The 18,346-nt window shown below is 42.9% G+C and overlaps 1 protein-coding gene across 1 annotated transcript in view; it reads left to right on the plus strand.

The window, feature by feature from the left end:
- The window catches only part of QSOX2 (quiescin sulfhydryl oxidase 2), a 129,011-nt gene that overhangs the window by 90,481 nt on the left and 20,184 nt on the right, over window positions 1-18,346 (plus strand). The window contains exons 9-10 of the mRNA XM_054997286.1: window positions 11,114-11,236; window positions 12,129-12,279. Coding sequence (XP_054853261.1) covers window positions 11,114-11,236; window positions 12,129-12,279 — 274 coding nt within the window. The remainder of the gene's footprint in view (window positions 1-11,113; window positions 11,237-12,128; window positions 12,280-18,346) is intronic.

Genomic DNA, 18,346 nt, shown 5'->3' on the forward strand with positions numbered 1-18,346 from the left:
ATTAAGCAAGCTATAGATGTGGCAAAGATAGGTAAAGCACCCGGGTCAGATGGAATTACAGCGAAGTTTTATAAAGCAATGAAGGAAGACCTTATACCAGTATTACGAGTTGTAATGAATGATATATTGAAAGGAGAAGGTCTTCCAGATACGTGGAATGAAGCAAATATTGCCTTGATACCAAAGGAGACACAGGAATTAACATCAAAAATTATAGACCAATTTCGTTAATAAATAATGACTACAAAATATTTGCAAGAATATTAGCAGATAGACTTAAAATATGGCTAATGGATTTTGTAGGAGAAGATCAGGCTTGGTTTTTGCCAAACAGACAATTAAAGGACAATCTGAGGGTGGTTATTAACGCCATTGAGTACCATGACAAGCGTCCAGATAAAGAAGTTGGGTTTTTCTTTGCGGATGCAGAGAAGGCCTTTGACAACTTGAACTGGGACTTCATGTTTGCATCGATGGAAAAGATGGATTTAGGTAAAGAATTTATAGAGGCAATAAAGACGATTTATAAGAATCAAAGAGTGGCAATTTGTGTCAATGATGACCTGACAGAGAAATTTGAAATAAGAAAAGGAACAAGACAAGGTTGCCCACTGTCGCCGTTATTATTTGTTATGGTCTTAGAACTACTATTAAGGCAGATAAGAGAAGATGAGAATATAAAAGGAATAAAATCAAAGGGATTTTCATATAAGTTAAGAGCATTTGCTGATGATGTGATGTTTATAGTGGAAGACCCAGTACAAATTCTGCCAAGACTGTTAGATAAGATCAAAGAGTTTGGAGATTTGGCAGGTTTTTATATAAATAAAAAGAAGTTGAAAATAATAACTAAAAATATGACTAAGAAGAAACAACAAGAATTGATGGAAGTAACGAACTGCGAGGTGGTGCAAAAAACAAAGTATTTGGGAATAGAGCTGACAGCCAAAAATATTGATTTATTTAAGAACAATTATGAAAAGCTCTGGATACAAATTGAAAGAGATATGTTAAAATGGAATAAATTGAATTTATCATGGTTAGGTCGAATTGCCACAATCAAAATGAATGTATTGCCTAGAGTTATGTTCTTGATGCAAACGATACCAATTGTTAAAGACAAAAAACAATTTGGAAAATGGCAGAGGAAGATATCGGAATTTGTGTGGGCAGGAAGAAAACACAGAGTCAAAATGAAAGTGCTCTGTGATGCCAAAGAAAGAGGAGGTATGCAATTACCTGATCTCCGTTTGTACCATGAAGCAATATGTCTAGTATGGCTAAAAGAATGGGTGTCTTTATCTAACTATAAACTGTTAACGCTGGAAGGTTATAACAAACTTTTTGGATGGCATGCATATCTATGGTATGACAAACACAAAATGGACGCAATGTTCCAGCACCATTATTTGAGAAGAAATTTATTTCTAACCTGGCTAAAATACAAAAAGTTTATAGAAGAAGAGAAACCAATGTGGATTGTTCCAGCGAAGGTGATTAATCTGAATTTGGAATATAAGGGAGAAGAATGGCTGACCTACAAAGAATTAATAAAAACTGAAAATAACGAATTTAAACTTAGACTGAATGAGGAAATACCATTTAAGTATGGCTGGTTACAATATCGACAAATTAAAGACTTATTTGAATCAGATCAAAGGAAGACAGGCTTTAGGAACAAAAATTCAGAGTTAGAAGAACTTTTACTGGGGGACAATAATAAAATAATTTCTAAAATGTACAAGTTACTGTTAAAATGGTATACAGAAGATGAGACAGTTAAAGTTCAAATGGTAAAATAGGCAATAAATTGCAATAATGAGATAACGATGGAAGCATGGGAGCAATTGTGGAAAAATACTTTAAAAATTTCAACATGTACCAGTATCAAAGAGAATGGCTATAAAATGATATATAGATGGTATTTAACACCGAAAAAGCTAGCCAATGCTAACAAACAGCTATCCAACAAGTGTTGGAAATGTAAGGGGCACGAAGGTTCTCTATTTCATATGTGGTGGACTTGTGGTAAGGCTAGAGCTTTCTGGTCTAAAATGTGAGCTGAAATGTCTTTAATACTCCAAAATAATGTTGTTAAGAATCCAGAAATGTTATTGTTGTCTTTGCATTTAGAGGATATTAATAGAAAAGACGGTATTATTGTACTATATGATAACAGCGGCAAGAACTTTGTATGCACAATATTGGAAGAAAGAAGAAATACCAGAGATTTAAGAGTGGATACAAAAATTGTTGTACATGGCAGAAATGGACAAATTGACAAGAAAATTGAGAGATCAAGATCCAAAAGAATTTTTTGAGGATTGGGCGAAATTGAGAAAACTTTTAGAGAAAAGATGGGACGTTAAAGAACAATTATGGTCTTTTGAAAGTTATTAAATAAGATAAGGTATAATTTAAATCTTTAACAATAATATTAAAATGACAAGTAGGAGATAGAATTAGTGATAAGAAACGGGGGGTTGTGGTGTTGTTGGAAGTTAATAAAAGAAAGGGAGAGGGGAGGGGGTGGGAAGCATATAGTAGGTATATGGGGAATAAGTAAAATGTAGTAATATTAAATGTATGTTAACCATCCAATAAAATCTATTTAACATAAAAAAGGAATCCCGAAGTGCACATGCCTACTCATTAGTACTGTCAACCCTCTAGCAATTGTGCCTAAGGGTCAAATTGGAGAAGTCTTTCCTGATTCCACAACAGAGGGTAACATTCTTGGGTGCAGTCTTAGACTCTGCACTGGCTCAGGTTTTTCCCACCAAGGAATGGATAACTCGGTTCCATGTCACTCTTAACAAGGTGCTCTCTTTCAGACATCAAAGTGCAAGAGAAATCCAAAAACTGTTAGGTTTTATGGCCTCTCTGGCACTGATACTGCCGTTTGCCAGGCTTTGGCTCCAGCCATAGCAAAATTGGTTTGTCAGGGTATTTCATCCGCACTACCAAAACCCGTACAAGCAGTTCTTGGTTCCAAGAATTATTCACAGATCCCTGTCACAGTGGAACGACAAACAGAACCTAATGGTAGGGACCCGATTAGGTTCCAGCACCATTCACCTCTCCATCATTACAGATGCCTCCTTGTCATGTTGGGGGTCTTTCTCCAGAGACAATCAGGTGAAGGGTCTCTGGTCTCAACACGTCAAAGTTACACACCAACCTTCTAGAGCTAAGGGCTATACGGTTTGCTCTGAAAGCCTTCCTCGTCAGAGGCAAGGATGTTCAGATATGCATGGACAACACAACTGCCATGCATTATCTGAACAAGCAAGGGGGCACGGTCTCTCTCTCCCTCTCCTAAGAGTCCTCCCTGGTTTGGGAATGGGCAATCCAGCATCAGGTTTCTTTGAAAGCCATCCATATTGCTGGGGAAGACAACACTCTGGCGGACGCCCTGGGTCAGTCCAGGGACCTCAATAACAAATGGTCCATCCATATGGATTTCCTTCAACTCTTTTTCCTACTGTGGGGGTTTCCAACTATAGACATCTTTGCTACTTCACTCAACAAGAGATGCCCTCGTACTGCTCTCGAGCAGGCAAAGGGAAGTCATCCCTAGGAGACGCTTTTCAGATATCCTGGTTGGGCAGTCTACTGTATGCTTTCCCTCCTCTCCCTCTCATGACTTTAGCACTCAGGAAAATGTTGAGGGAGAGGGCATCAGCGATTGTGATCGCCCCTTACTGGCCAAGACAGGCTTGGTTCTCCACCCTGAAAAGAATGTCACAAGGAAGGACGTATTGGTTTCCACTGTCACCAACCCTTCTTCAGGACAATGTGATTCTTCAGGATTTAGAAACACTGAACCTGACAGCTTGGCTTGTGTCCCCTCCAGAGTAGAATTCTCTTCCCCAGTCAGGAACATACTTTCACAGACCAGAAAACCTTCCACCTGGAAGTCATACTCTGGCAAGAGGAAACTTTTCTCCCTGTGGGCTTTTGAACAGGGCTTAGCCCCTTCTTCAACACCCTTGCCATCTGTTTTAGACTATCTGGTCCTGTTAAAGAACCAAGAACTTTCTAACTCTTCTGTGAAGGTCTATCTGGTGGCCATCTCAGCCTGTCATGAGGGGGTGAGGGCTAGGTCCCTCTTCTCCTAACCAGAATGCAAATCCTTTCTTAAAGGGTTGGCTAATGTTTACCCTCCCATGTCCAAACCCACTCCTCAGTGGAGCCTATCTTTGGTTTTAGCAACTCTCATGCATAAACCTTTCAAGCTTCTAGCTACCTGTCCTCTCAAATTTCTGACAGCCAAGACTGCCTTCTTACTGGCCATAATATCAGCTAGGAGGGTAAGTGAACTGCAAGCCCTGAGGTATGATCCATCTTTCCTCAGAATGTTTGCAGACAAAGTGGTTCTTCATCCCAGCCTCCAGTTCCTACCCAAGGATGGAAAGCACGGAGTCTCTGCTTTCCATCTCAACCAAGACTTTACTCTGCCACTGTTTTTTCCTTCGCCTTCTACAGAGGCTGACAGACTCCTATACACATTGAACATTAAACGTGCTCTGTGTTTACCCGAATAGGACTATTACCTTCAGAAAGAACCCTAACCTATTTGTCTCTTTCAAGGGAGCTAAAAAAGGACAGAAGGTCACTGCTCAGACCATCTCCAACTGGTCGGTGTGGCTCATTAGGGAGTGTTATAAGCAATCCAAACAACCTTGCCCTTTGAACATCAGAGCACATTCTACAAGGGCCCAATCTACCTCATCAGTGTTTAGCTTGGGCACTATCCCAAGTTGACACTATCCACCTTTATTAGGCATTATGCAATTGACATAGACTCCAGAAGGGATGCTGCTGTCAGCAAAGCAGTCCTGATGAGTCTTTTTCGATGAAGAGCAACATGCCCACCTCCTGGGTAAGTTAGCTTGCTAATTTCCTATGTGAGACTGCACACAGAAGACACAACGATGAAAACAGGGTTGCACCTACCTGTAACTGTTGTTCATTGAGTGTTCTTCTGTGCAGGCACACATCCCTCCCTCCTTTCACCGCCATGTGCTCTTTAATATGCCCACTCAAAATGCGCACAAAAAGACCGGGCAAGCATCTTGCACCTTTTGGAGCTTTGATACGTCCACGGCTGGCCTGCGCATGTGTAGTTCCCATGTGTGCCTGCACAGAAGAACACTCAATGGCCAACAGTTACAGGTAAGTGCAAACCTGTTTTCTTGCAATGGAGGGAAGTGAGCAATGGAGTACCACAAGGTTTGGTATTGAGACTGGTGCTAGTTAACTTCATGAATGATTTGGAATTGGAGGTGAACAGTGTAATAGCCAAGCTTGCAAATGATACTGGACTATTCAGGATGCTGAAAATCAGGGTGGATTGTTGAGCTACAGGAGAATCACTGTAAATTGGGTGAGTGGCCAACAGTATGGCATATTAAGCTTAATGTGGGTAAATGGAAGGTGTTGCATATAGGAACAAAAAAAAATCCTTATTTTAAATATGTGCTCATAGCATCTGAACTGGCTGAGACTGTGTTTGAAAGAGATCTTTGGTTGTAATGGAAAGTTCAATCAAAATGTTGGCCCGATGTGCAGCAGCAGTGAAAAAGGCAAACTCCATGTAGGGAATTATTAGGAAAGGGACTGAAAATAAAACCACCCTGTGGCAAAACACTAACTCATGAGTACTGCCCCTTCTTACCTTCTGGAGTGTCTGGGGTTCACTAGTGGCAGTCCAAGGCCCTTTTCGCACTTACAATTTAAACCATAATTTATGAACATTTGCCCTGATCACAATGGCTTCAGCACTGCACCTGTTCATTTCACACTGTCTGCTGCAGTTTCGATTTGGGGGTCTGTGCTTCATTTCAGACCTGCTTTGAAGTCTAGGTGCAGTTTTGGGCTTCCAGGGCTTTGCAATTCACGTCACACTTTTTAAAAACCTTTGAGCATGCATAGTAACATTGCAGTGTTGGAACCCATCCCCCCACCCCTGCTTTTGCTGATTGGGCTGTCCACTGCCCACTGGAGAGGCAATTGGTAGCAGAGTTCTGGGGCAAAACATGTACAACTCTCATTTACTTTTTTAAAAAGCCAAGCCAGAAAAGGGTTAAATGCTGTTGCTTCTTTCCCTCCGTGCCACCTTGATTTGCAAAGGGCTGTAAAACGCTGTTTTTAAAGCCAGGAGAAATGTTACAGCACTTTCCTAGCTTTGAAAAAAATAAATAAAAGAGTTCGTTCATACCATTGAGGGAGGAAGGGGAAAGAAGCCATTTAACCTTTTCCTGGCTTCTAAAGCCAGGAGAGAATAAGCAATAAGGTTTTAATGTTACAAATCATTCCTGGCTTTTTTTAAAAAAAGAGAGAGAGTATGCACATATTCTCATGGGGGGAAGGGAAAGCAGCCATTTAACCCTTTCCTGGCTTTTCAAGCCAGCAGGGAATGAGCAGCAAGCTTAGGAATCGTTCCTGGCTTTGGAAAAAAAATAAGAGACTGCGTGCATGCCCGGGACGAAGGAAGCCAACGGAGAAGTAGCCTTATGACCCTTACCTCATTTTACTGGAAAAATGGTGGAAAAGTAGTTCAGAGAGCTGAGGAGGGTGGGAGTGGTTAATTCTGCACAGCTCCTGGGGAAAAGGAGAGGGGGGAGGAGAGAAGCAGAAGGGGTATAGAGTTCACACTGACATTAATTGCGCCAGCTGCGACTTGGCAGTGGCTTCAAAATAAACTCGAAGTATGTCCTATAGGACAGTTCGGTGGATAGGGAACTGGTTGGAGGACCGCACTCAAAGAGTGGTGGTCAACGGCATTTCATCAGATTGGAGGGAGGTGTCTAGTGGGGTGCCGCAGGGCTCGGTTTTGGGCCCGGTACTTTTCAATATTTTTATCAATGATCTGGATGAAGGAGTGGAAGGGCTGCTCATTAAATTTGCTGATGATACCAAATTGGGAGCGGTAGCAAACACCCAAGAAGATAGAATTAAAATTCAACAAGACCTGAATACTCTGGAGAAGTGGGCAGCTGTGAATAGGATGCAATTCAACAAAGACAAGTGCACAGTATTACATCTGGGCCACAAAAATGAGAAGCACAAATACTGGATGGGGGATACACTTCTGGGCAGTAGTATATGTGAAAGGGATCTTGGGGTAAGAGTGGACTGTAAACTGAATATGAGCAGTCAGTGTGATGCGGTGGCAAAAAAGGCTCATTCAATCCTGGTTTGTATCAAAGGGACCATAGCATCGAAATCGCAGGAGGTCATAGTCCCTCTCTATACTGCCTTGGTCAGGCCACACCTGGAGTATTGTGTGCAGTTCTAGAGGCCTCACTTCAAAAAGGATGTGGACAAAATCGAGAGGGTGCAGAGGAGAGCGACAAGAATGATCAGGGGTCTGGAGACTGAGCCCTACGAGGAAAGGCTAAGGGCCTTGGGAATGTTTGGAGAAGAGGAGGTTGAGGGGGGACATGATTGCTCTCTTTAAATATTTGAAAGGCTGTCATTTGGAGGAGGGCAAAGAGCTGTTCCAGTTGGCAGCAGAGGGTAGGACGCGAAGCAATGGGCTAAAACTACATGCACAAAGGTACCGGCTGGATATTGGAAAAAACCTTTTCACGGTCAGAGTAGTTCAAAAGTGGAATCAGCTGCCTAGGGAGGTGGTGAGCTCCCCTTTACTGGCAGTTTTCGAGAAGAGGCTGGATGAATACTTGTCAGAGATGCTTTAGGCTGATCCTGCACTGAGCAGGGGGTTGGACTAGATGGTCTGTATGGCCCCTTCCAACTCTATGATTCTATGATTCCTCGGGGAGAAAAATTGGGGATCCACAGACAAACATTGGTTCTGCATCCCATGACTACTTAGCAAGTGTGAAAATCCCACAAACATAGGAAGCAGAAAAGGTGGTGAAACGCTTTAAAGTCCCAGTGTGGAAAGGACCCAAGTCTCCACCTGGCATGTGCAACTCACATGGTGCCTCCCCCAGCTTCAGAGGGACTGTTGCTCCTCTCTTGTACCTGCTGCCATCACTTGGCCTTTGAGGGAATTGCCTATGGAGTGGGTCGACTCCACACTCCCTGGGCAGGCTTACCATTCTGAGCCCTGCCTTGTGCCCATTCTTCTGCTACCCAGCACCTGGCTACTGCAGGGACTGTCTGTTGCACCTGTGCACTACTAGGGGATCAGCCAATTGCCAACAGACCACCCCTTTCCCATGGCACCTGTTTTAGGTAGCGTGGTTGGGCAGTGGATGCCTAACTGAGATCTTCTGTTTAAGCAGGCTCTCAATCTTAGAAAATTCTAGCGTATTGAGATGTCCTCATACCTTTCATGGGTCAGGCCTCCAGCCTCCACTTGGTCAATGGCTGCCCCTACCTGCAAAAGTCCAGCTCTCAGCTCCTTCAGCTTTGAGCTCAGATCAGCCAAAGAGAGCTTCTCCATGCACCAGGAAGTTTTATTATCTACCTTTGCCCACCCCCTGGGCAGATTAAAGGTTCAGGTCAGAGAGGTTTGCCTGGAGGTTCCAGGAAGAAACCTTTCTATCATTTTAGCCCTCCCTGTCCCCTTCCCCCACACAAACACCTGGGAGGGTAAGCTTCTAGCCTCCCTGAAAGGAGCCTCCATCTGCAGAGACAGCAAACCTCTGAGTACCATTGCTGGGAGGTAGCAGCAGGAGAGGACCTTGGCCTCTGTGCTGGGGTGTGGTTAACTGGTTATCATAAGAACATAAGTGCCCTGCGGGATCAGGCCAGTGGTCCATCTAGTCTGGCATCTGGTCTCACACAGTGGCCAACCAGTTACACTGGAGGGCGAGCAACACACCTAGGCCTTCCCCCGATGTTGCCTCCTGGCACTGGGATCCAGAGGTTCACTGTCTCTTGAGTTGGAGGCTCCCTTTTACCACCATGGCCGGTAGCCACTGACAGGCCTATCCTCATGACTCCATAACCCCCCTCTAAAGCTGTCTATGCCTGTGGATATCACTGCATCCAGGTGACCACTGAATGCTGAACTAGGTATACCACCGGTCTGATCTAGGAGGACTTTTCCAATGTTCTTATGCATGGAGAAAGCACATGCGCTACAAAAACAAGATACAGTCTGCCTTTTTTGATACTAATGTGTTTTCTCAGGAAAACATCTTCTGACAAAGGACTGAATTGTACCCAGCTAGTGGTTAATTTTCGGTGCCTTGTCTTTGTCTTTTTTTTTTTTTTGCTAATGTCAATTTTTATCCAATTTTTAACATGAATATTTTTTAGTGAGAAGACAGCTTGACTGATGCCCAGATTATGTGATGTCTTATACTAAAGAATAGCACTTGGATTACTGCTAAATCGCTGTACTCTGTGCTTAGTTTTCTGGCCAAGGATTTTGATTGTTGAAGGATTAGCTTCTTGCTGTTAATGTAGCTTGCAACACTGTTTCCTTCTCAGCACCAGTACTCTTGTGACTGCTGTTTGGGTTCTGCAGAGAGAATTCTCAGGGGTTGTCTCTAAGATCTTCCTTCCTTATTCCATATGGGCCTTAAGAGCAAAATGTTGCCTCATCTGTGCAACCCCACATTGGGACTGCACAGGCCTGCTGCAGAGAGAAGATTGCAAGGCATTCTAGAGCGTTCAGTAGTTCTAGAGGATACACTCCGCAGCCTAGACCCAGGATGAATGCTTCCCACCCAAACTGGCACTTGGGACAGGTTGGGGAGGGCCCTTTTCCATCCGTTTTTAAAATATTTGCTTTTATTTATGTTACTATGTTACATTATTTTTATTTATGTTATTTGTACAATCAACAGCTTATACATCCAATAAACAATCGTGTATGGATTGCAGAAATTTGAAAACAAACATAGAACCAAATACAGATAGGAATCACTGTAGAAACAAGTGATTTGACATGAATATATTAAATGATGCAGAAACTCTCCATATGAGTGTATCTATATCAGGTATAGTATAGTATAGTATAGTATAGTATAGTATAGTATAGTATAGTATAGTATAGTATAGTATAGTATAGTAGCGATAACATTATGTCTTTTATTGAGAAAGTTACTACCTTGCTGGATCAGGGGAATGCTGTAGACATAGTTTATCTCAGTTTCAGTAAGGCTTTTGATAAGGTTCCACATAGTATCCTTGTTGACAAGTCGGTAAAATGTGGTTTGGATCCTATTACTGTTAGGTGGATCAATAATTCGTTGACAGATCACACCCAAAGAGTGCTTATTAATGGTTCCTCATCCTCTTGGAGAACAGTGACAAGTGGAGTTCCTCAGGGATCAGTCCTAGTTCCTGTTTTGTTCAACATTTTTATAAATGATTTGAATGAAGGAATAGAGGGAATGCTTATTAAATTTGTAGGCAATACTAAATTGGGAGGGTAGCAAATACTGTAGAAGACAGACTAAGGATACAGGATGATCTTGACAGTCTGGAAAATGGCTAAAACCAATAAAATGAATTTCAACAGAGATATAGTAAAGTTTTGCATTTAGGTAGGAAAAATCAAATGCATAATTACAGGAGGGGGGATACTTGTCTTGGCAGTAGTATGTGCGAAAAGGATCTAGAAGTCTTAGTAGACCATACACTTAACATGAGTCAGCAGTGTGATGCAGTAGCTTAAAAAGACAATTTTTAAACTGAATATTTCAGTTTTGCATCATTTGTGGAAAGCCAAGAGAGTAGAAGGTTTCCTGACCTCTTCAGGAAGACCATTCTGTAAGGGAAAGGCCACCAGAGAGAATGCATGTGTATGGGCAGGTGATGATTTTGCCCATTTGCAGAATAGCAGATGCAGAAGGCCCTGTTCAGATTAACAAAGCTACTATGACGGAGCACAGGGAGAGAGCCGGTCATGCAGATATGAGGGGTCAAGGCCATGAAGGGTTTTGTATGTGATAGTAAAACCTTGAATTGAGCCCTATAACTGATGAGTAGCCAATGGAATAACTGCAGAATGAGAATTACATGCATGCTTTATCTAGCTCCTGATAGTAATCCATCTGTGACGTTCTGCAGCAGCTAGAGTATCCAAGTTGTCTTTAAGGAGACCTGTGTAAGGGTGTGAACAAAAAAAGGTGAGTGATCTGAACAAAGCTTAAAGATGTGTCTAACCTGTTCTTTCTTGTAGTTATTTCCTGGTCGTCAGCCTGTGATAAAGTTGTTGGAGACTTTGCAAATGTGGCTGTTGAGCCTCCCATTAGACAGAATCCCTTATGATGCCATTCTTGATTTGGTCAACAACAAAATGCAGGTAAGTCACTACTGGTTTTCAGAATAAATTAGCACGTTAATAAAGGATGAGGGTGCATTGTAAATCCAAGCCTCTGCTGCCTGGCCCTTAACTCCGCCCCCCCCCCGCCCGTGAGAATGAAGCTTACTCGAACCTCTGGATTCCCAGGAGCCTCCTCTGCAGTAGCCTTTCTCTTCTCTGATGCAGAAGGGAGTGCCTACCCGCTCCCGAAGTGCCCTTCAGAGGGCCGTGCCCAATGTGATTTTCTAAGGGCCAAACTACAAGTGACGAACGACACTTGAACGGCAAGTGTCTTCCTCCCTGCTCACTTGCCCTCCACTTGTGCTCCACTCGATCCACTTGCCGTTCAAGTGTTGTTTGTTACTTGTAGCTTGGCCCTAAGTGCTGGTATAAAATTCTAGCGTGAGCAAGGTTTGCTTGGAAGAAAACTGAGTTTTCTGGGAGTTTTTTTACAAGTAAACAAATGTAAAAAATAGTTGACTTTCAGTAATTTTCCTATAAAGTGAGCCCCAGCTTTCACATTTCTCACATGACAGAAGTGAGAAAGTTGAAAAAATGTAAGAACAGCTGAAGAATGGAAATAAAGGCACAATCAAATAGTCACCGTTTTCCAACTCATGTTTTCTAAGTCCATGTACTGAGAATTTTCCTAGGAGCAAATTCCACACACACACACACACACACACACACACACACACACACACACACACACACACACACACACACACACACACACACACACACACACACACACACACACACACACACACACACACACACACACACACACACACACACACACACACACACACACACACACACACAAGCAGTCCTTTTATCATTCTTAAGTGTGTTTAGGCATGATGTTTTATAGGTCTTTCACCCTTTCTAGATTTCTGGACTCTTTCTCACTAGCCGCATCCAGTGGATAGGCTGCCAGGGCAGCAGGCCGGAGCTCAGAGGCTACACTTGTTCTTTCTGGAAACTGTTCCATACACTTACAGTTCAAGCAGTAGTTCAACCAGAGGCCTTGAATAAGACAGGTAAGAGGCTGTTGAAGAGTGGGGGTGGGGGCATGAGCAGTTTGGAACATCTTTATTGCTCAAGATGCTTATATCTTGCCTCTCTAGATGCTCAGACAAGTTTACAATACGCATGTTCAAATCCATCATTTGCGTTACGTTGTCTGCCTTTATTATTGCCACTCAAGGTGGGATCACACAAGGTGGATTGCAGCGCAGTCAACAGAATAAGGCATCTGATAAGCAAAGTAGTAGTAGGGCTGGAATTGAAAACAAGCATAGATATTAGACATGAAACGATAACAATGTCAAAGTGTGGTATTACATATGTAGATAACGGTGTAGTGAGAACTATATAATATATAACACCAGTAAATAATATATACTATATATGGCAGTTTTTGTTTTTAGATGCAGAAAAGACCTTTCGTTGGGTGGAACACCTGTATTTGTTAAAGACTTTGGAAGCTTTTGGTTTGGGAGAAAAATGTTTAGAGTGGGCAAGGATTTTGTATTCTCAATCAAGTATAAGGCTTAGTGTGACTAATGTACTATCTAATCAGACCCCAATTGAAAGAGGAGTTAATCAGGGTTGTCCACTCTGTGCTCTTCTCTTTAATATTTTGATAGCCCACAGTCCCACTTCCTTCATTAGATCACTTTCTTGAATCATAAATTGAGAGGATCTTCTATTGAATTGAACAGTGCACCTCTTCATGTTTATTTGGATTTGTCCCCTCTAACTCTTCAGAAGCGTCGTAATCTCTTACTGATAGGCTTAAAAACAAGAACTTTTCTTACACATGGGGCTTTCCTTTCTGTTTACACTTTAAATGTGCCAGTTTTTTCTGAGATCAATTCTAGATGCTGTTCATGACCTACATATTGGAAGGAGCATCTCCTTTCATATGTCCCAGTAGACCAACTGTGGTCCTCAGGCAGCCTCTTGTTGGTTGTGTCACTTGGGGAGGCCCTTCCGGCATCGACCAGAGCCTGGGCCTTTTCCATTGTTGCCTCTGCTCTGTGGAATGGGCTCCCCAAGGAGGTGAGGGGAGAACCCTCCCTGGAGATATTCAGGAGGTGCTGCAAAGAGTACTTATCTGCCAGGCTTTCAAAAGAGTGTGAAGGGCAGGCGTCTTTTAAGGGGGAGGGAGAGATTTTTATCTTGATTTTAATTTGGACATTGTAAACATTACTTTGTGATACAGCTTGAACTATGTGGAAAGGCAGAGTATACATCCTTAAATAAATTTTAAAAAAATCTAGAGAGAGTGCCACATCTTCAAATTTTGTTAAAGAGATAGCTGGGTATTGTTAGTCTGATACTGCACTCCAAGGCTGTGGGTGATCTTATTCAGAAGCCTCGTATAAGTGTTGACAAGCATAGGAGAAAGCACCAAGCCTTGGGGATCACTACACATAAGCTCCCAATAGGACAAATCTGTTTCACCAACAGAAACCCTTTGCCATCTGCCTGAAAGGACCCATTCCAGAAAATCCCAATCCCTGTTCCATTGGGTTTAACAAGAAGGCTCAAATGAATGGGAATCTCAGGTGGCATCCACAGTTAGCTGCAGTAGGAAGCAAGTCATTTCATTGAAGCAGAAGGCTGAGGTATGTCAAATTTCTTGTAAGTGGTGGCAGCCCGACCCTTGCCTTCTCAAGCCACATGCTGTGCTCCATTGCATACTGTATGGAGTGTCCATTGAGGGTGCCCCCCCCCGCCCAAGTACTTATTTGAGAAGGAGGAAGCCACAGCCAGTCTCGAAACATTGACAGGTGTACCTTTAAGGCAAACTCATTTGTAGTGGGTGTTGTCACTGTCACACTTTACATTTTATTTGTATACCTAAACACTGTTTGAAGTGGCACAAGAATACCATTCAAAATGCTTTACAGGTGTGATCTGGCTGTAATCCTTAAATAAGCCCTGTAAATTTGGCAAGTATTGTACTTCCCAAGTTGCAGAAGGGAAGATGAGAGAGAATAGTTTGCCTTAAGATGACTTAGTGAGTTCATGGTGGAGAAAAGAACTGACCTGGGTAGCTGCCAGCTAGCTAGCTGCTCATTCTCTGAGCTACACTGCTCTCACATCATTTCTAACCCAACTTGGCAGCCAGGTCTCCTGACTTTTCCTTTTATGCTCCCAAAACTATAGAAATCTACCTCTTCTGCTCATGTGGATAGTTTGATCCTGTAGGCAAGGAACTTCCTAAAAATTGCTGGATGAAGGCCTGTTCTGATTTTGGAAATTCCATGGTCCTTCCTCTTCAGCTTTCCTCCTTTGAATGTGCCTGCATTCAGAGTTACAAATTAAAGGCAGCTAGAATTGTTTCAGAGGGGTCTCTGTGTCAGAAGGAACATACTTTCCTGTGTTTTGGTGTAAGGAGCCCCTGCGGTAACAACTGTGAAGTGCTGACATCTCTGCTGTCTGCTTGCTTCAGTGCTGCCCAGCTCAGCTGTGACATGATGCCTCATTGTTTTAACCTGGTTTTATTAGATACCTGCCTTACTGTATTTTAGAGCAAGGTTGAAACATTAAAGTGTACTTTTTTAATTCTATATGTTTGTGTGTCTCTAGCACTCTTAGCCATCCATTTAAACCAGGCCGTGTTTTTGATGATCACTTCTTGCGACAAAAGAATTGGGTCACCCTCAGGCTGCCGGATTATGTCTTGGGAGGTTTCCCTCTCCTTATTGCTTGTTTTAAATCCCATCTAGTAAAAAGCCTAACTGCCCCCTAATCCTTCTCACCACAGGTGGGGTTTTATGGTTCTTCTCCACTTTAAAGATTAGGGTTACCCTGAATTGCAGCAGTTTTGAGAGGAAAGAGAAAAGAGAGATTATACTGGGAGGTGTAGCAGCTGTTTGTGGAAGAAGCTGCCCGAGATGGATACCCCAAACACAATTTTTTTTTAAAAAAAATGGGAAGTGCAGAAGAGTTGTTTTATGTTAGTTATTTGAAAATTTTAGAGAAAAGTTCTATTTTCCTCCCATACACTACTTGTTTGCCTTAGTTTTACTCCCTAGAATTTTTGTAAAAAAAACCCAAAACCCTGAAATAACTACAGTGAGAATTTGAATTAAACAATCCTGTACTAACAGATTTGCATATAACGTTCTAATCTACTCTCAGAGTGGTTGTGAAGATTAAAAGGGAAAGAGAGGACCATTTATGCAGCCCTGAGCTTCTTGGAGGAAAGGCAGAATTAAAATGTACTAGATATTCAGGTATTGTATTTTCTCCTCACTGGGGGCCAAAAGAAACTTAAGACACCCTTCTTCCCTCCTCCATTTTATGAAGAGGGCTGCTTTGGCAAATCATCTGGTACATAATAAAATGTTTTCTGTGAGTTAATTTCAGCAGCAGATATGTCTCCAATAGCTTCCCACATAACTGGTCAAAGCATAGGCCTTTTTCTCAGCTAAGAGGGCGGTATTATAGGAAAGGGGTCCCAGATATTTCGATAATGAGTTAGAAACCATAGATTTCACCATTATGTTGCTTTACATATTATGTTGCTTTAAATATGTACTCCTATATATTACCTGTGCTTTATGTTGTTTAATGTAAGTCCTAGAATTGATTATGTTCTGTTTCAGCAATTCCTCAACCCCATAGTGGATCCTTGCTAATACTATGTCTTTGAAAACTTGTATTCATTTACCGTGTGACATTGTTTATGGAAATGTTCTTGACACTGTATGGAAATGTCTGCCTTTGTCCTTGCCACTGATTGTACTAATCTCACACTCTGTAATCCGCCTTGAGTCTCAGTGAGAAAGGCGGAATATAAATGACAAATAAATAAATAAATAAATAAATAAATAAATAAATAAATAAATAAATAAATAAATAAATAAATAAATAGTACTCCCAGAAATTGTTAGATGTACAGATTTTCTTAATGAGGATTTCTCACAGAAGTTGGATCAACCATGAAGTCTTTAAAGCAGTGATGAGCGTATGGGAAAATTTATGGACTAAGGACATAAAATTTACAGACTCTCAATTACTGAGAGAAAATTCTCAAATTTAGATTTGAATTAAATCCAGAAAATATGTTCTTAAAATATCCTACCAACTAATGTTAAAAAAGAACAGGGAGATTTTTTCCATTACATGGTGGCAGCAGCAAGAGTATTATTTGCAGTAAAATGGAAAACAGACATTTGTCCTGAAGTGTTAGAGTGGAGAGATAATGGTTAATTATGGTTAAATTACGGTTAAACTATTTACATAATAGACTGATAGCCGAATTTTGCGGGAAATGGAAGGATTTCTTTGACAACTTAGGTAAAAACTAACTTTATTTAAGGCAACAGTATAAAAACAAGAATTAAAAGGAAAAAAGCTGATATCGTAGTTAGTATAGGCAAAACTAACCAAGGAGAGGGAAGAAGGGTATCTGTCATATATGCCCTGCATATCTGCCATGAATGTATGCATGTTCTGTCTATGGCTCCTGGGAATGGGGGAAGTTCTTTATTGTTCCATGCCTGTTATCTTGCAATGTTTACTTTCTTGCTCCGTTGAGCTAGTGTCCTTGACAGCCAGCCGAAGCTGGCTCTTGGTGTGCTCTTCCTGAGAACAAAAGATAAGTCCATCTTTCTCACTGCTTGCTCTAAATAAGGTCTTACTCCAACTAACCCCCCCTTAATGGTCCTCTGCTCTAAGGCGGGAAGATTCCCTATAACTAACATCCCTATAACTAACATGTGTGTTAACTGTGGAGAACTTAGGGACCTAATTGCTAGGGACTGACATTTTGGCAGAATGTCCTCTGGACCTGGAATCCTGAAGACGACCTACTGGCGTGATGCCATACGAGACTGACGAGGAGACTGCAGAAACCCCAGAGGAACAGTTAATCAGCTTAGAAATGGAACAGACCCATGGAAATGGGACAACAGGAGGAACCCCGATTGGAGTAGCCCCCAACTTGAGCATCACCAGCTGGGAGCTTGGGGCACTCACAAATGAGGGAATGGATTACAGAACCCAGCCATCCACCTGTTAACAGACGTGGGAAGAATTCCTAGAAGAGCTGGACGAATGCCTTAAGAGGTTTGCAGCTAAAAATAAGCGACCTCCAGATGGGGGGCCTTGAGAGCACTCTGGCGTGGAGGAAGCCTCGCTGACCTGGAGCAAGGAGTTCGGGCATCAGCTTCGCTCTGCCAGTCTCAGGACATTGGATGCCTACTACTGAGCAATGTGGGTAACCTGGGAGGAAGTGTGGCCAAGTCCCTACGATGCCCTGGTAGAACCCCCGGACAAGGACAAATCAACCACAATGGGAATGGATGCCCCAGATGCTGACTCCGAACAGTGGCGAGCAGTGTGGGGAGAGATGACTGAAGAGGGATTTGGTGCAAGTGGTGAGAGGACTACAAGAATGATGTGCTGGACGTTCATGATGGAAGTGCCTCCAGGCCCAGCGCCTGATGGAACTGGAGGCAGGGGGGACCTGCTAAGACCCCTGCAACCTCCTTCCCCCCTGCCATCACCGAGTGGTCTGGGGGGACAGCTGGGAAGACCAATGTCTGTTCCCCCACTGAGAGGGGGACCGTTGGCCTTGCTGCAGCCCAGAGCCTCGGCACCACCAATAGGACTGCCTAGGCAGTACCTGCTGCCAGCTGGGGCCCCGGCTATCCCGTCGCTTGGAGGGATACCGATTGGAGCACCACTACAACCCAGGCTGCCGGTCCCACCTCCACCCCCCTTACCGCCACGAAGGATACCAGTGGCACCCAGGGGCTATATTCCGCCACCTGGGGGAGTACCACTGCAACCCGTGTTGCTGGCTCAACCTTTTCCAGCTGCCAATGAGGGGGGCAGCTGCCCCAGGAGCCCCCCCTACAATAATACCCCAGCATGGACTATGGAAATTAGAGGCCTGGTTTGTCGGGGACTCTTAAGAGCTTGAATATTTTATCGTACAAGCCATGGAGTTTTTCCGTGAGTGTGGCCACACCTTCCCAAATGACACCAGTCAGGTTAGTCACTTGAGATTCCAGCTGGATGGTTCAGCAGCTAAGTGGTATGTCACCCTGTATGAAGCCGGGGCCCCAGAGCTTCATAATCTTG

This window comes from Eublepharis macularius, chromosome 14 (genome assembly GCF_028583425.1).
Source record: "Eublepharis macularius isolate TG4126 chromosome 14, MPM_Emac_v1.0, whole genome shotgun sequence".
Lineage (NCBI taxonomy): Eukaryota > Metazoa > Chordata > Lepidosauria > Squamata > Eublepharidae > Eublepharis > Eublepharis macularius.